The 16226-nt window shown below is 42.4% G+C and overlaps 1 protein-coding gene across 3 annotated transcripts; it reads right to left on the reverse strand.

The window, feature by feature from the left end:
• Nucleotides 1-5375: 5375 nt before the first annotated feature.
• Nucleotides 5376-15984, reverse strand: NME5 (NME/NM23 family member 5). Of its 3 annotated transcripts, none has more exons than XM_081900646.1 (6): nt 15830-15984; nt 14626-14787; nt 11188-11393; nt 9789-9889; nt 6185-6303; nt 5376-5642 (listed from the first exon to the last, which is right to left on the reverse strand). In XM_081900646.1, exons 2-6 carry the CDS (start codon nt 14752-14754, stop codon nt 5562-5564), a joined length of 636 nt encoding a protein of 211 aa, XP_081756772.1. In that variant the 5' UTR covers nt 14755-14787; nt 15830-15984; the 3' UTR covers nt 5376-5561. The 3 variants fall into 3 exon arrangements, with proteins under 3 accessions (XP_081756772.1, XP_081756773.1, XP_081756774.1); XM_081900647.1 differs by lacking the exon at nt 15830-15984 and adding an exon at nt 15498-15630; XM_081900648.1 differs by lacking the exon at nt 15830-15984 and adding an exon at nt 15555-15624.
• Nucleotides 15985-16226: the final 242 nt, after the last annotated feature.

The following is a 16226-nucleotide window of genomic DNA, read 5'->3' on the forward strand; positions in this document are numbered from 1 at the left end:
TGGGAACAACCCTTAAAGGTAAAGGGACCCCTGACCATTAGGTCCAGTCGTGGCCGACTCTGGGGTTGCTGCGCTCATCTCGCTTTATTGGTCGAGGGAGCCGGCGTACAGCTTCCGGGTCATGTGGCCAGCATGACTAAGCCGCTTCTGGCGAACCAGAGCAGTGCACGGAAACGCCGTTTACCTTCCCGCTGGATTGGTACCTATTTATCTACTTGCACTTTGACATGCTATCACACTGCACATTGCTATCACACTGCACATTGCTCGGTCCCTGCTCCTGCAGTTAGCAGGAGCAGGGACCGAGCAATGGGAGCTCACCCCGTCACGGGGATTTGAACCGCCGACCTTCTGATTGGCAAGCCCTAGGCTCTGTGGTTTAACTCACAGTGCCACCCGCATCCCATGGGAACAACCCTTACATGGGAACAACTTTCAGAGTCATGGTAGTACAGCGAAAAAACAAGAAGTCTTGTAGCACCTTAAAGAGCAACACATTTACATTCCACTTGATTAGATGCATTTTATACTTGCAGGAGAGTACTGGTAAGTTGAACTGAAATTGGTGGACCTCACTTTCAAGTAAACAGGGACACAAAGATAAGTGCCAAGGTCTGGGCACTTGACCTGGTTATGCAACTGTCCATTGGCACTGAGCTTGGAAAGGGCAGTTATAGGCAAGTATTAGAATCTGAATATAGTTATTATTCTATTTCGTACAGAATATAAAATGCTGTGTTTTTTTCTTTGCTGTCTAAACATGTAAAACATTTTATATTTACAAGACACTTAATCCAACAAGAGGACAGAAAATTGGCTGAGAAACAAAAAGAGCAAATATATTATCTGAAGAGCAAAAATATTATCTGATCTGATAACAAAAAAAAACAACAACAACAAAAAGTGAGAGCCAGAGCTTGATGGCAAATTGATTAGTGAAAATCTTATGCAAATTTTGAATTCTAGCCAAGCCCCGTCCTAGTCTTGATTTATTTCAATTCAGAATAAGGAACATCCATGTACATTCTTTGGCGATTCTGAAATTCTAGAACATGGCATTTTTAAAATAAAACACTCCCACACAAAACATAGGATATCAGGGCACCTTAGAGAAAATGAATTGGTTTTTAACAGAATAAGCTGACCCTCAACATTTTTGCATAATGCAAGCCTATAAATTTGAAATAATTATCTGCCAAAATGTTCCTTCTTATAAGGATGTATATATAAGAATAGCCCTGGTATATGCAGGCCTTACTCATTTACATTTCAGTAGAAACCGATGGCATTTTCTCCATCATGCAAGGATTTTGGGGTACTATAGTTGGCCTTATGTCCACGTAAGCACATAAACTGGCTCCAATCCTATGCATACTTGCCTGAAGGTATGCCCCAATGAACACAGCGTAGCTTATTTCTGTATAAGCGTGCACTGTACTGCATTAGTAAAATGCCAGCAGAAATCGTTCTACAGTTGCGCTTAGTTTTATTTGTGGCCATAGTGAAAGAGACATTGCAAAACTAGTTTTCAGGCAGGTGCTGTGAAGAGCAGAAATAGGCCTTCCACATTTTAGCAGCTCGGTTTGTGGCTATGGCTTTTCACAGTTCGTTTGCTAAATTAGGTATTATAAAAATAGCTGGTGTGATTGAGAGGATGTGTTAATCTCTGTGGCTTTACCATTTCCCTGTAATGACTGTTTTATGTTGGGTACATGGTAAAATGTTTTATGGTGCAGGCAGGAGATTTATCCACATACATATGCTAAAGGTTCCTTGGAATGTTCTCACATAGAGAGCAAAGAGCCCTCAGCACAGAAACGAGATGCATTCAAAATATTGCTGTCATTTGTACTCCCAACACAAATGCCACCCAGCAAGAAGAAACTATTACAATCCATAAACCAATGTCAACTAGCCCAAATAAATGCAGCTTCTAGCTTCTGTTTATTTACTTATACAAATTATATTGCTCCTCCCTCCTTCCGTTAAGGACAGAATAGTAAACATATTGTGGCAAATAACTCTCTCCCCTCACAAAATGCATCACTAGAAATATATTTAAAATAAAACAAAAAGGAATGCACTATATAATCATAGATTTGCAGAGTTGGAAGGGATTCTGAGGGTCATCTAGTCCAACCCCCTGCATTCTCAACTAGATTATCCATGACAGATGGCCATCCAACCTCTGCTTAGAAACCTCCAAGGAAGAAGATTCCATCACTTTTCGTGGGAGTCTGTTCCACTGTCAAGCAGCTCTTATTGCCAGAAAGTTCTTCCTAATGTTTAGTTGGAATCTCGTTTCTTGTAACTTGAATCCACCAGTAGTTTTCCTACCATTTTCTAATAGTCAACAACTGAATTCACTATATAGCAGATGCATCCTATTTCTATTCAGATTGATGGCGTTTTTGATGCTGACCTCAATGGGATGTGATTGACACTTTGCAGGAATGTTGCTTTTCTTTCATTGCTTCTGTGCTTACTCAAAATGCAAATGGTTTGGGTAATATCTTTGATTTGAGGAGTTTATAACTTACTCAAGCCAAACATTTATGTGACACAAGACATAATCTGAACTACATAGGAAGTTCTACATATTTACTGAGAGTTCCACTGAGTACATTGGGGTTTTACGCCACATGTTTACAGGAGTACATCCTTAACAGTGCAATCTGCTAAGAAGCAAGACCCACTGAATGTAATGGGATTACTTCCAGGTAAGTGAAGACCAGATTACAGCCTATTTTTTTCTGTGTCCAATGCAGTAACCCTTCATGAAATTACTACCCCGGGAGATCTTTTTTACACTGCCATTCTGCAAGGGGGAAATTCATGCCATAAAACTGGAGACATTTTCAACCCTTTAATGTTCTCATGATGAGAGGTATCATTCCCCCATTTGTCTGCAAGCTGTTCTTCCCGCCCACTTGCCATTAACTGCTGCCACAATGCTGAGAAGAGCAACAAGGGACTTCCCTCTGAGTTGATGGTAGTGTCACTCTATCATGAGCTAGCAGGGGGTAGTACCACAGCAATTTGGTCAGCAGCCATTCTCTAGGACGCAATACTTATCAATCATGTCTCTGATGTGTTTGGGACTCCAGGGGGCTGGATACTTTTCTGGTCAAGAGGCAGTTAACAGAGAGCTCAGAACACTGGAGGAAGCCACTCTACATATGCACATATACAGGCATGATTTGTAGTACGATGATCCTGTTTCAAGGGAAGAGGATTTCTCTTTCTGTTAACAGAACAGCAATTTCTGGGTTTCCCCTTTTCTCTGTACCCTTGCAGCTTATACCCAGAACAAACTTAGTTGGTCTCGAAGCTGCTACTGGACATTATGTGAGGGTCTGCATGTTCTATGTATTTGAAATGACATTTGCAAATAAACAACATCAAAGTGCAAAAATGATTCAGTATGGTTTTCTAAAATATTCTCATGCTGTAGACACAATGCCAGGTGTGAAATGTTCAGACTAGTAGGCAGACACTTCAGCCCTCTTTGTAGCCAAAAGCATCTCTACCTAGAGCTTATACTCCCCACTTCTCTAGATCTGCCACCCACCAGTAGAATAAAGCAGTTTATATTCCTTGCTCTGGAACAGCAAGTTCAACAAAACCAAAGTCTTCTGAGTTTGGCTGTAGAGAGCACCAACTCTCCAAACCTTGGTTTGAAAAGCAGAAAAGTTGGTGTCCTTAATCTGCTCCTTTCATGTCAGCTACTTTACTCAATTAATTTATTACAATGCAATGGCCAATCTGCAATTCTAATCCTTAAAGGGGTGTGTGTCAAGATTAGCCAATTTAGGATCCTAATCTCTAAAGGGTGGCCAAGATTAATGACTACTGTACGGGAACTCAGGAGATAAGTGCTATTAAATGAGTCAATGGATTTAATTTTTTTCCAGAGAGTGTTATTGATAACTATAGCCTAGGAATTTAATTTCTTGAGTTTGGCTTCTTTACACAGGTTGATAATAAAATATACAGTGCTTTGAGCTCCTTGGGGAACGGGACATAGATAAAATGGGTGATTTAATAAATAAACACAATCAAATTAACAGCCACAGTCCCCAGGTCTAGATGTTGAGATGACCCCTTAGGCTTTCTGAGTTGCATAGAAGCCTTAATTTAATCAGGTGTAGCTTTTCCCATCATGATGAAATAGTGATTAGAAGTCACACCTCGAGGAATGTTCTCTTGTTGCATCACTTAAAGGAACTGGATTCCAATGAAGGTCATGACTTAGTGCTCCTATTATCCTAGGCTGAGATGGAAATTTCATGTAAACTGTGAGTCGTTTCCTTTGTGCATTATAATTAGGTGCTTTTATTATGTTATTTGAGTACCATACCTACAGACATGGCTGATTCAGCAGATGTCTCTACTAATGGGAGATGGAAGACCATTTTTACAGATTCCTGGTTCCTTCCTTCGTTCATTCATATTCTCTCTCTCTCTCTCTCTCTCTCTCTCTCTCTCTCTCTCTCTCTCTCTCTCTCTCTCTCTCTCTCTCTAAGCTCTAAATAGGTAAGGGGTCCTCCTTATATCTATGGCTATTAATAAACATTGGGATGTCCCAAAAAGCAATAAAGATGACACAGGTGGCTTCATTGGGGAGAAGGAATTGAAGAAAAATCATCAACCTCCCCATTTCATTAGCAAAGGTGTCTTCTTGGATCTGGGAGTATAAGGGCACAATTGGATTTAACCCATATATTTTAGATTGGTGTAAATATATAAGAAACTTCAGTTGGAAATAGTCATTAGAGTGTTTGTGTGCAAGGCCTACTGCACAGTTAGTGTAGGAGGCTTGAATATATTGTGATATATACATAATTTGTTTTAAAGCAAGTGTATAAACAGCAGCTATGTGCTCAAATCTTTAGAATAGTTCTTTTTTTGTGTTACGGGAAATTGAATGAATCTTCCATTGTTGTCATTCCTGAAGTTTTACAATTCTAGATTTTTGCAGGTCACCAGAGACTAAAATTAAACAGAGGAACTACTTTGGGTGGAAAGAGCTCTCCTGGGTCCAATCAAGGGCCCATCTAGGACAGTCTCCTGTTTGCCACAGTGGCCAACCAAGTGCCTTGAGGAAAACAACAAATTGGGCATGGGGTGGGCAGTAACTCTGCTCTGTTATTTCTTTGAATAAACATATTTGACTTTGAATAAACACTGGGACTCAAGATGTTATTGCACAAATTGTTGGTCAAGTGTAACATCTGCAAAGAGCTGTACAAATTGAAACAAGAACTGGTTAATAGCAGTATAAATGAAAAGAAGCCACCTCTCAGCTGATCGCAAACCCAAAAGCAATTGTGGGTAATTTACTTTAACCCAACTCTTACATTATTTGACATCCATTGTTTGCTACAAATGGTTCTTTATTCAAGTTCCAAATATAGATTTATTTATATACTATTTTCAAACTATTTCATGTTACTATTAATAAGAAATGCAAAAGACAGTAGTCGGCAAAATCTAAATAATTATGTTTTTAACTGACAGTCTCTCAAGAGTTTCAACATCTTGCAATTGACTTTTCCTCCTTAAGGTTCCTCTATAATCACATTATGTCGCAATTTAGGTGTGTTGGGATTATGTTCAATTAGCCAATCAGCCAGCCATGTCTATAGAAGAAAAAAATGAAGAAACAGGTTATCTTCAATTTCATTTCCATATGAACAAAAGATTTGCTGATTGGAAGAATTCAAATCCTACATCTCTGCATATCGAATGTCAGAATGAACCCAATTTACCCAGTTTCCCTAAATAATTCCCATTTCCTCAACTGATTCTTAAAAGGAGAACGCTTCTTAAAACCAATACACTTTGCTTCCAATGATTCTCACCTTTGGGTTTGTTTTTTTTAATGAACCTGTTTGTCTGAGGAGTTGAGGAAGGAGGCAGGCAGTCTAGACTGCTCCTTACATGCAAAGAATAATTGATCATGGGTATTCTGGCTTAATGGATCCAGACTAAATATGCAGATAGAGAAGTACTGCTCTTATCTGCTGTCAATTTTTCTTTTGCATTCCCATTCTTGATACCACAAGGACCGGCTCCTCATAGGCAGCGGGGGTGGAATTACGGTAGGTTCCCCCCCCCCCCACCAACCTGAGGCCATCAATTGAGTTCTAGGCATGATAGTGGCAGTCATTGTGATACATACAAAAGGATCTGCTGGTTTCCTCTTGCACAGTTCCGTAAGTCCTTTCAGCAGGGTGGGTGTGACATAAAGGCTCAGGTAATCCTTAGCAGCTTGCCCAACTGGGATTGGTTCAATAATCACTAGGAAAAGGAATTACATATTTTACTGCCAACGTATTGAACAAGATTCAGCTAAAGAGCCCTGCTAGTGGAAACCTGTGGCAAGCACTTCTGCTAGCACAAGAAGACTTCTTCCTTCTTTCCCTGCTCCACAAAGTGGCTCTGGAACAGAGGGGACAGATCACTTCACCAGGCAAGGAGAAACGCTTGTGCTGACAGAGCAATCGACTTAGCACAATGTTGAATTCCTCCCACAGATATAAAAATATATAATCTATTTCCTTCAAATGTTGAACCTATTTTATACTTGTTCTCTATAGTTATTAGCAATTAAGCTATTTTATGTCTCACAAAACAATGCAGAGAACAGATACAGTGTGTTGCTCCCAATGTCATTCAGCACGAAACTTTACTGAATTCATTGGCTCATCAGATAATGAAGTTGTTCTACAGAAACAAATAATAACAGCTGACCTTGGGATAGTGGTGGGGAAAGGTATCCTAAGCCACCTCTAATTCATTAGATAATGAACAAATGCATTCCCAGATGGTCAGTTTCTAACATGATAAATGTGTAGTTAGTTGTTGTTGTTTAGTCATCTAGTCGTGTCCAACTCTTCATGACCCCATGAACCAGAGCACGCCAGGCACTCCTGTCTTCCACTGCCTGCCGCAGTTTGGTCAGACTCATGTTTGTAGCTTCGAGAACACTGTCCAACCATCTCGTCCTCTGTCGTCCCCTTCTCCTTGTGCCCTCCATCTTTCCCAACATCAAGGTCTTTTCCAGGGAGTCTTCTCTTCTCATGAGGTGGCCAAAGTATTGGAGCCTCAGCTTCAGGATCTGTCCTTCCAGTGAGCACTCAGGGCTGATTTCCTTCAGAATGGAGAGGTTCTTGCAGTCCATGGGAGTCTCAAGAGTCTCCTCCAGCATCATAATTCAAAAGCATAAATTCTTCGGCGATCAGACTTCTTTATGGTCCAGCTCTCACTTCCATACATCACTACTGGGAAAACCATGGCTTTAACTATGGAGTAGTTAGTACTCACTGGCTATATGAGATCTTTCAAATGGTTCAGATTATGTTCCCCTGCCCCCAGACTCTGTTCAGATAACAAGACTGGAAGTAGACCTCATACTCATGGAGTGTAATGTCTGAATTAGAAGAGCCCATCCTAAGAGCCCTGCTGGATCAGACCAAAGTCTAGCATCCTGTTCTCACAACTGCCAGCCAGATGTCCATGGGAGCTCACAGCAGGACCTGAGTGTGAGCGTATTCTCTTCCCTTGTGACCCCCAGAAACTGGAGGCATACTGCTTTCAACAGTGGAGGACAATAGCCATCATGTAGACATTGATCACTTTAACCTCTGTGAATTTGTCTAATCTTTTGAGAGCTGTCCAAGCTCGTGGCCACTGCTTCATCTTGTGGGAGAATTCCATAGTTTAACTATGTACTGTGTGAAGGACTTTATTTCATCTGTCATGAATCTTTCAACATTGTTTTGTTGGAGGACCCCAAATTCTAGTATTATGAGTGGGACAAACTTCTCTCCATCTACTTTCTCCACACCACATATAATCCCATGCACCTCTGTCATGTTCCACCCTTTTTCTAAACTCATTAAATCCTCAAATGTTGTAAGCTTTCCAGGCTCTTGAATTGTCTGCCCCTTTCTGAAGCTTTTCCAGTTCTATGGCATCCTTTTCGAGGTAAGGCAACTAGAAGTGTACAGATGTGATCATACCACAGATTTGTATGATGGCTTTATCATACAGGCAGTTTTATTTTCAGTTCCTTTTCTAATATTCCTATGCACATTGGGTCAACATCTTAATTCAGCTATCCACTATGACTCCCAAGGTCTCACTCCTGGTCAGTCACCACCATTTCTGACCCCATGATCTATATGTAGTATTAATCCCCCCCCCCATATGCATCACTTGTTTACATTGAATTGCATTTGCCATTTACCACACATTCACTCAGTTTGCAGAGTTCCTTTTGCAGTGCTTCTTGATGGTTTTCTGTTTTAACCATGCCAAACAATTTGGTATCATCAGCAAACTTGGCACCTTGCTGCTCACCTCTAACTCTAGTCCGTTTATGAATAAAATAACAACACAGTTCCCCATACCAATCCTTGAGGGCTCCATTTTCTACTGTTTATCTTATCTCCAGTGCCATTTATTATTTACATGAAGCCATTGGGAGCGGTCATTGGGAGTTTGGGGGCAAGGTGTCATCAGTATGATGATGACATTTAGCTCTATTTCTCCATAATATCTTAATCAGGAGAGGCCTTGCAGGCCCTGGGCCATTGCCTGATTACAGTGGTGAAATGGATGAGGAAAAATAAGCTGAGCCTGAATCCTGGCAAGACCGAGGCACTGTGGCTGAGAAGTTCCTCACTATCCTGCCATTTCAAGAACCTCAATATAGTTTTCCTGTTGAATGTGAAAATAACTGAAAATCTGGTTGTTAACATTCATCTAAACAAAAACTGCAAAGCTTCAGGTTGCATGAACACAGTACATGGATAAACCCTAGATTTGTTTATCTTATTAAAAGACCTTAAGGCTAAAGGAGTCATAGGGGCTGATTCTTCAGCACACTGTTGATACAGGACAAAGCTGATTGGGGTTATCTACTTTGGAACTTGTATCAAAGGGAAGGATTAACATATAATCTATCCAATTTATAAGAGAAAATGTATTTTATCTCCAGGGGAGTTGCTAGCGCCAGCCACATGAAAGACTTCTACTATTCTATGGGACATCTTTTAAAAATGCTTGAATCATAAATATTGTCTGACACACACAAACCGTACCAGATTTGAGAAGCTCAGAAATTACAAAAATGCTTCCATCTGAAGCTGTAAAGCCGACAAAGCCAATATAGGGCTTCCAGATGTTGTTGGACTTCAACTCCCATCAACCCCAGCCAGCATGACAAAAGGTCAAGAATGATGGGAGGTGTAGTTCAGCAACATGTTGGCTATTTCTTCCACAAAAGGTCAAATATAATTGTCTGCTTGCTTACAAAAAACCCCATGCAGACACACATACTCAGCAAGGCACATCATTTTGCAGTATGGCTTTGCAAAGGAATGGGGAACTTGTGGCCCTGTGGGACTCCAGGTTCCATCACTCCTGACTGGTGGCTAGGCCTGGGCAATGTATTGATACATCGCCTGGGACTGGTATGAGGGGCAGAATGCGATGGCAGCTTCACTCACCAGTATATTGTGAGTGAAAGCACTGCCGCTCCTGAGTCCCTCTGCCACCAGCACCCTGAGGGAAAAACAAGCTGTAGCGGTGGCTGTTTCACCAGCAATATACCGCTGAGTGAAACCGCCATCCCAGCTCTGTCATCATACCAGTGCAGAGGGAGAAACAAGCTGCGCTAAAAGGTAGACTATATTTGAATGAGGCAGGTGTGGAGGGAGGGAGAGAACAGATGGTTTTCCTCTACATAATGCTTATTCTAGATGGCAATAATTAGGTACCTTCAGGAAACATGAACCGGATCTCTCTTTCAGCTGAGGAAAAGCTGGTACTGCCATGAAGTCCATTCCTTAGATCATCTGTCCCATAAATTGCTCTTAAACTACAAACCATAGAGACGTGTTAATATATTCAGTCACTGATATAATATTAAACTTCTAATTAACATGTTTAATTGGGTTTTTTAATATACAAAACAACTTGGTCTATTAAATTGAAAAAAATGTGCATAAAAATAATAAGTCATGTACATAACATAAAGGTTGCCTCTCCTACTTCACTCCATTATTACCCTACTCCTTTCTCCAAGAGCAATCAACCTATAGATGTATCCTAAACTGAAGAAGTATAGGTGGCACAGACTGGTTGGGCTGACAGTATCTAGGCCTTACATGCCTGGACTTGAATTTGCTAAATATGTTTGATCTGGAAGTCGAGAGGCAGCTGGGATACGATAGAACCAAGGTTCTTGATGGAGGGGAGCCATGCCTGTAGAATACCCCCTCCCTCTGCCAGTAGAAAACCATTTGCCTGGTACAGACATCCCAATGGGTAGAGGTTACATCTGTTGCCAAATTGCCTGGCAGAATGCCCCTGAAAGGGTATGCAAGCAGGGGGAGAAGTGTGCTTGGTCCCATCAAAGCCCCACTTAAAGCCAAAACTAGGTGGATCTTTTGCCAATGAAAAGGAAACAATGGGCAGGCCTGATTTGGGAATAACCAACCCCACCCTTGCTGACAATAGGATGGGAGTGCCCTTGGATGCAGCAGAGCACCGTGGCCAATCAATGCACAGTGGCACATAAACCCTGGATATATAAACCCTTCATGTGTCAAATGCATAGATACAAACACAAATGGTGGTGTGTGGATGGCCGCAGGGAGTGTGGTGACTGTGCTCTTGGAATCCTGTTGTGGCTATGTGCTTTGTTTATGGTGTCACGCTGAAGCACGTGAGACGTGTGTATGTGTTGCTATTGAGGCAGTTGTGTTGCATGCGGCGGGCATGCTTGCTGGGTGGTGTGTTTAGATTGGTGGCTGCTGGTGGAATTGCTATGGATGCCATGGGCACGTCTTTGTGGCATCTACTGAGCTTTGGGGCTTTCCCCTGGCTATGGCCCCAGCAACTAACATGGTTAGGAGGTAGTGGTGTTTGCGCTGGCAGTTTGTCAGTGGTCACAATGCATGATGGAGTCCCATAATTTGATTTGCTCTGCCTGCAAACCTTAAAAAATGAATTTGCGATAAGCTGGCCTTGTGAATTATTTCGAACTTCACTGTCACAACCCTACACCCATTTTGTAAAAGAGCGGTTAAAACACTGAAAATATTACATCCATTAACTTCAGCTGGACTATGTGGGGGTAGGTGCTTCGTAAGTCCTGTGAATGGAGTACTTTACCTGTCAGGAAAATTTTCCCTGGCTACTATGGTATTTGAGGGCCCAAGGAGGTCTTTCCAATATGAGATACCATTATGCCGAGCGAGAACCATCGCAACTAAAGGTCCAGAACTCATATAAGATGTTAAGTTAGGAAAGAACATTTTCCCATATTGTTCAACATAGAAGTTGCTACACTGCTCTGGGCTTAGTTGGAGCTTTCGTTTCTGAAAAAAGAAAGAGAAAGAGGGGAAGAGAAATAGCTCCTTAAAACCATTGTTCCAAGATAATAAAGCACTACAGTTAGCATTAACATATCTTATTACTTAAGTATTGGGTTTATGGGGTGCCAGCAGGGGTTAGTACTTCTCATGGGGGACACGTCATGTTTCTTCTGGGATAGTTTGTCCACCTTTGGTCCCCACCTTGCACTCAGTTCTCACCTGTGGCTCCTAGAAACTGTCAAGATGCAACTGCCACATCATGGAAAATGGCTTCGACTAGCTGGCTAATCCATGTGAGAGCAACTGATGGGTCAAAAAACCCTTGGTGAGTTAGGGACTTCCCCTGCATGTGAAGACAGGCTCTGGCAGATTGAGCAGGTGGGATTAACACAACAATATAGAAGGCAGATTCTGCACATGTGTAGAGGGAAGTCAGGGCTCATCTACTTGGTAAGGTAGCCCATCTAGGAAACGGAAAACTCTGATTCTAAACCTCTGCTGCCTTATGCTATATCTTTGGGAGAAATCCAGAGTGGAGACTCTAAGACGGTGATATGGTGCCTTGTATGTCTTTTTCCAGCAATTTCGGCAGCCAAGCTGATACCAAACATATCGCTTTGCTTTCCTTTGGACTACAGTGGTGCCTTGCAAGACGAAATTAATTCGTTCCGCAAGTTTTTTCGTCTTGCGAGTTTTTCGTCTTGCGAAGCACGGTTTCCCATAGGAATGCATTGAAAATCAATCAATGCGTTCCTATGGAAACCGCCTTCAGACCAGGTCCGGGGACAGTCTGTCCCCCGACCTCTTCTGAAGGCTGGGGGGGGGGACAAGGGCTTTTCTTCCCACCCCCAGCATTTTAAAATCGCCCCGGGACAGCGGAGGATTTTAAAGCCCCCGGGAAGGCATGGCCCCCCTAAACTAGCCTGAAGTGCTGGGGAAGATGCTACCCCTTCAAAATTGTGAAAGTAAAATTCAGCTGCCAGTCCAGTCAGTTGCCAGTACATGGAATGGGAAGCAGATGCTTTCTTGTCCTTACTCTAGGCAGCAAAAGGCCTTGCTTTCCCTACTTCTACAGTACACAGCCTGATACCTGCCCTAGGCTCAAAAGTCAAGGGAGGAAAGAAAAATGCAGAAAAGACTGTGCTTGAGATCTTGATCAATGGACGCCACCTGGAGTTCAATGGAGGAATTACCAATGATCCAGTTGTGGGCCTTTAATACTATTGATGTTGATCATGGGGTGCTGGTGACCTTGGCAACAGGACTGGATTATTCCCACCTCTCCCCTGCCATATCCCTGCATGGTTCCCTTTCATGTTCCCTACGTTTGGCCTGAACCACACAAGCTGTTCCACATGAAAAGCAATTTCTGTGAAGCAGCTCCCTACAAGGTTGTGGCAATTTCCCTATTTTATCACACCACCACAAATTCTCTTTTTCAAGCATTTGTGGACCTACTTCATACAACTATCCTGCAGCAAGTTTCATGCAGTTGCACTTCTAAGCAGCTAAGCCACACGGTGCTGGTATAAATCAGGCCAATATGAGGCAATTTGGTAAGCCTGTTTGGAAATATGGAGTCCAATGCCACCAGTAAGTTGATGAATGACGATACCCAGATCTCTTATTTTTCCTCTAAAAGATAGAGCACCTGCTTTCCGCAGTGAAAGTGCAAGGTTCAGTCCTTGGCATCTCCAGGTAGGGTTAAAAAAGACACTCATGACTGAAACCCTGGAGAAGCACTGTCACTCGGTGTTGAAAATTCTGAGCTAAGTGGACCAGTGGTCTAACTTGTCATAAAGCAGCTTCTTATGTCTCATCTAATATCATGGGAGGATCTGTAAGCAGTTGTGGTTGGAGTTTTTCCCAACATCAGTTTTTCTACAGAAAGGGTCAATTCATTCTCAATATTCACATTATCTGATACAAATCAAACATATTAATTCAACTCAGCTCTCTTGGCTCATGGTAAGTTTTCTTTTCTTTGTAATAAAGCATATTACTGTTCAAATTTTGTGAAATATACTAAGAAGAAATATTTTGGGAAGAACAATGATTAGCTACTTGTTTGCAAAATTGAAACGGCATGTTTTTTCTTAAAATGAGACTAAGCTGTGCAATAGCGACATCAAGTGGCCAGTTTCAAACATTAGTTTGTTATTGCAATACAGTATTTCCCCTATGGAAGCAGCATTAAGTTTTAGCAGTCTTAGCCGACAGCAAACATCTGCCAACACATTTGAACAACAAAAATATTTGTTATGATGGTGTGAATGATGGTGTATAATGAGTCTGAACTGGTGTTCACCTATTTTGAGTTTGAGTACTGTGAGACAGGAGCATGTTAATTTGGCATGAAGGTTGCTTCTAGACAGGTGCTGATTGTGGGATAGGTGCTGCTGGGTGCATGCACGTTTTTTGCTGCATCTGAACAATGTCTGTGATATCAAAGTCCTAGCCCATATCTTGCACACACACCCATTTAATTTGGTTTCATCATTTCTACAGAAAATCCAGTACTGTATTAAAAAAAAGAACTGATGCCAATAACCTGTTTGTTATATCTGAACAATTTGTTTAAGTCACTGCTTTGAAGAAACCATAAAACTCTGGAGGTAGCGGAGAAAACCAGGTACAGTGGTACCTTGGTTTACGAACTTAATCCATTCCGGAAGTCCGTTCTTAAACCAAAGTGTTCTTAAACCAAGACATGCTTTCTCACAGCAGTGGGGGACTCAATTTACACTCAACAGGAAGCGGAACATGTTCTGCTTCCAAGGCAAAGTTCACAAACCAAAACATCTACTTCTGGGTTTGCAGCATTCTTAATCCAAGTTGTTCATAAACTAAGCTGTTCTTAAACCAAGGTACCACCGTACTGGCTTCAGCTGGCAGGGCTGCCTACCACTGCGCAGGAAGGATCCTGACTTTTGATATTTCATTCTAATTGATTAATACATTTTCACTGATGTTGCTTTTAACTCACCTGCAAAGGTTATATCCTAGAAGGCATAATATGAATAAACAAATAAACAAAAGCATATTCCAAGTATACAATGTTCTACTTGAACACAAAACTATTTGTTTATTATAGAGATTATAGAGACTGCTTGACTAGCAGATAAAAAGCATAATTTTGAATCAGGGCAAGGACCTTGTAATTATATGATTTGCTAATTTTAAACACACTTTGATTTACACTTGACTACATGAAACGTCTTTCTTTTCAGGTTACCTGAACAATGGTGAATCCAGATCTGAGAATTATATCTTCTATTTCTTCTTCTTTGTTGATGATATCTGGTTTAATGATTGCCAGGGTTCTTTCAACATAAATCTGAGGATCGGGCATTAATGCCTGCATCTTGGCAATTAAAATCCAAGTCCTCTTCTCTCACTGAAATGATAACATATGTTAAGGCCACTACATTTTACTCTCTAGCCAGGAGGGTGAATTAATATTCATCTGGCCACTTCAGGGTAATTACAGCACTCCCAAAATTACATTCTCCTCCACCAACCAGTCTGAACACATAACCCAATTCTATGTGTGCATTTTACTTGGAAGCTTAAGCCCTGCTGGAGGAGACTCTTAAGAGTCCCATGGACTGCAAGAAGATCAAACCTCTCCATTCTGAAGGAAATCAGCCCTGAGTGCTCACTGGAAGGACAGATCCTGAAGCTGAGACTCCAATACTTTGGCCACCTCATGAGAAGAAAAGACTCCCTGGAAAAGACCCTGATGTTGGGAAAGACTGAGGGCACAAGGAGAAGGGGACGACCGAGGACGAGATGGTTGGACAGTGTTCTCGAGGCTACGAACATGAGTTTGATCAAACTGCGGGAGGCAGTGGAAGACAGAAGTAAGTGCCTGGCGTGCTCTGGTCCATGGGGTCACGAAGAGTCAGACACGAATAAATGACTAAACAACAACAAGCCCTGCTCAATCCCAGCAAAATAGGTCTGGGGCTCTTGCCTCAATGCTGCCGCTCTTTTAATAGTTTTGTGAGCAGCTGCTTAACAGCCAGAGACCACCCGGCTCCCCTCGCCGAGTTACAGAGCTGCAAAAAAAGGGGTCGCCAGCAGTTAACTTGCAATCTTACTCGCCTCTGTGCATAACAAGCTGCCCATTGTGGATCCAGACCCAATCCTATGCATGCTCACTTGGGAATAAATCCCGCTATATTGGAGGCAGAGCGGGGCTACTTCTTGGTTACGATGCGCAAGATTTATTCTCTCTCTCTCTCTCTCTCTCTCTCTCTCTCTCTCTCTCTCTCTCTCTCTCTCTCCTTTGTCCCCTCTTCCCCTAGCGGTCGTCTCGCCCATCGTTGCTCCTCCAAGCTGCCTGGACCCGTCCATTGTGAGAACAAGGTAGCAACCCGCCCCTCCTCTGGTCACCCTGCCCCGAGGGCCAAAATGAGCAAGCTGGATGATCTCACCCCGTTATGAGGTCCCAGAGTCCCTCCTCCTTCACGCAGACGTCACTCCGACCCGCGAGGAGTCCCCTCTACGCGCTGACTGATTAGCCCAAGGAACCCCAGGCTCGGTTGCCGGGCAACGGAAGAAACCCAAGCTAAAGCCAGTACCTACGGCGGCCGACAAGGCCAGTTTGCGCCATTCTCCTTTGACAGGCAAATGTGGTTGGAGCGATGGGCGGATGGAAGGTCTGGGCGAGTGGGATCAGTATCTGCTTAGTACGGCCGCGTTTGTAAGAACTCGATCGTTTAGCGTGGGGGCCCCGACATTTTGAAACTCCCTGCCAGGGTTTTTCAATGTGTTCTTTTCCGAAGCCATCGTTATATAGACAAGTTTGCACAGATGTTTAGAAAATTTGTA

The sequence above is a fragment of the Podarcis melisellensis genome (assembly GCF_964234715.1).
Source record: "Podarcis melisellensis genome assembly, chromosome: 2".
In the NCBI taxonomy this organism is placed as follows: domain Eukaryota; kingdom Metazoa; phylum Chordata; class Lepidosauria; order Squamata; family Lacertidae; genus Podarcis; species Podarcis melisellensis.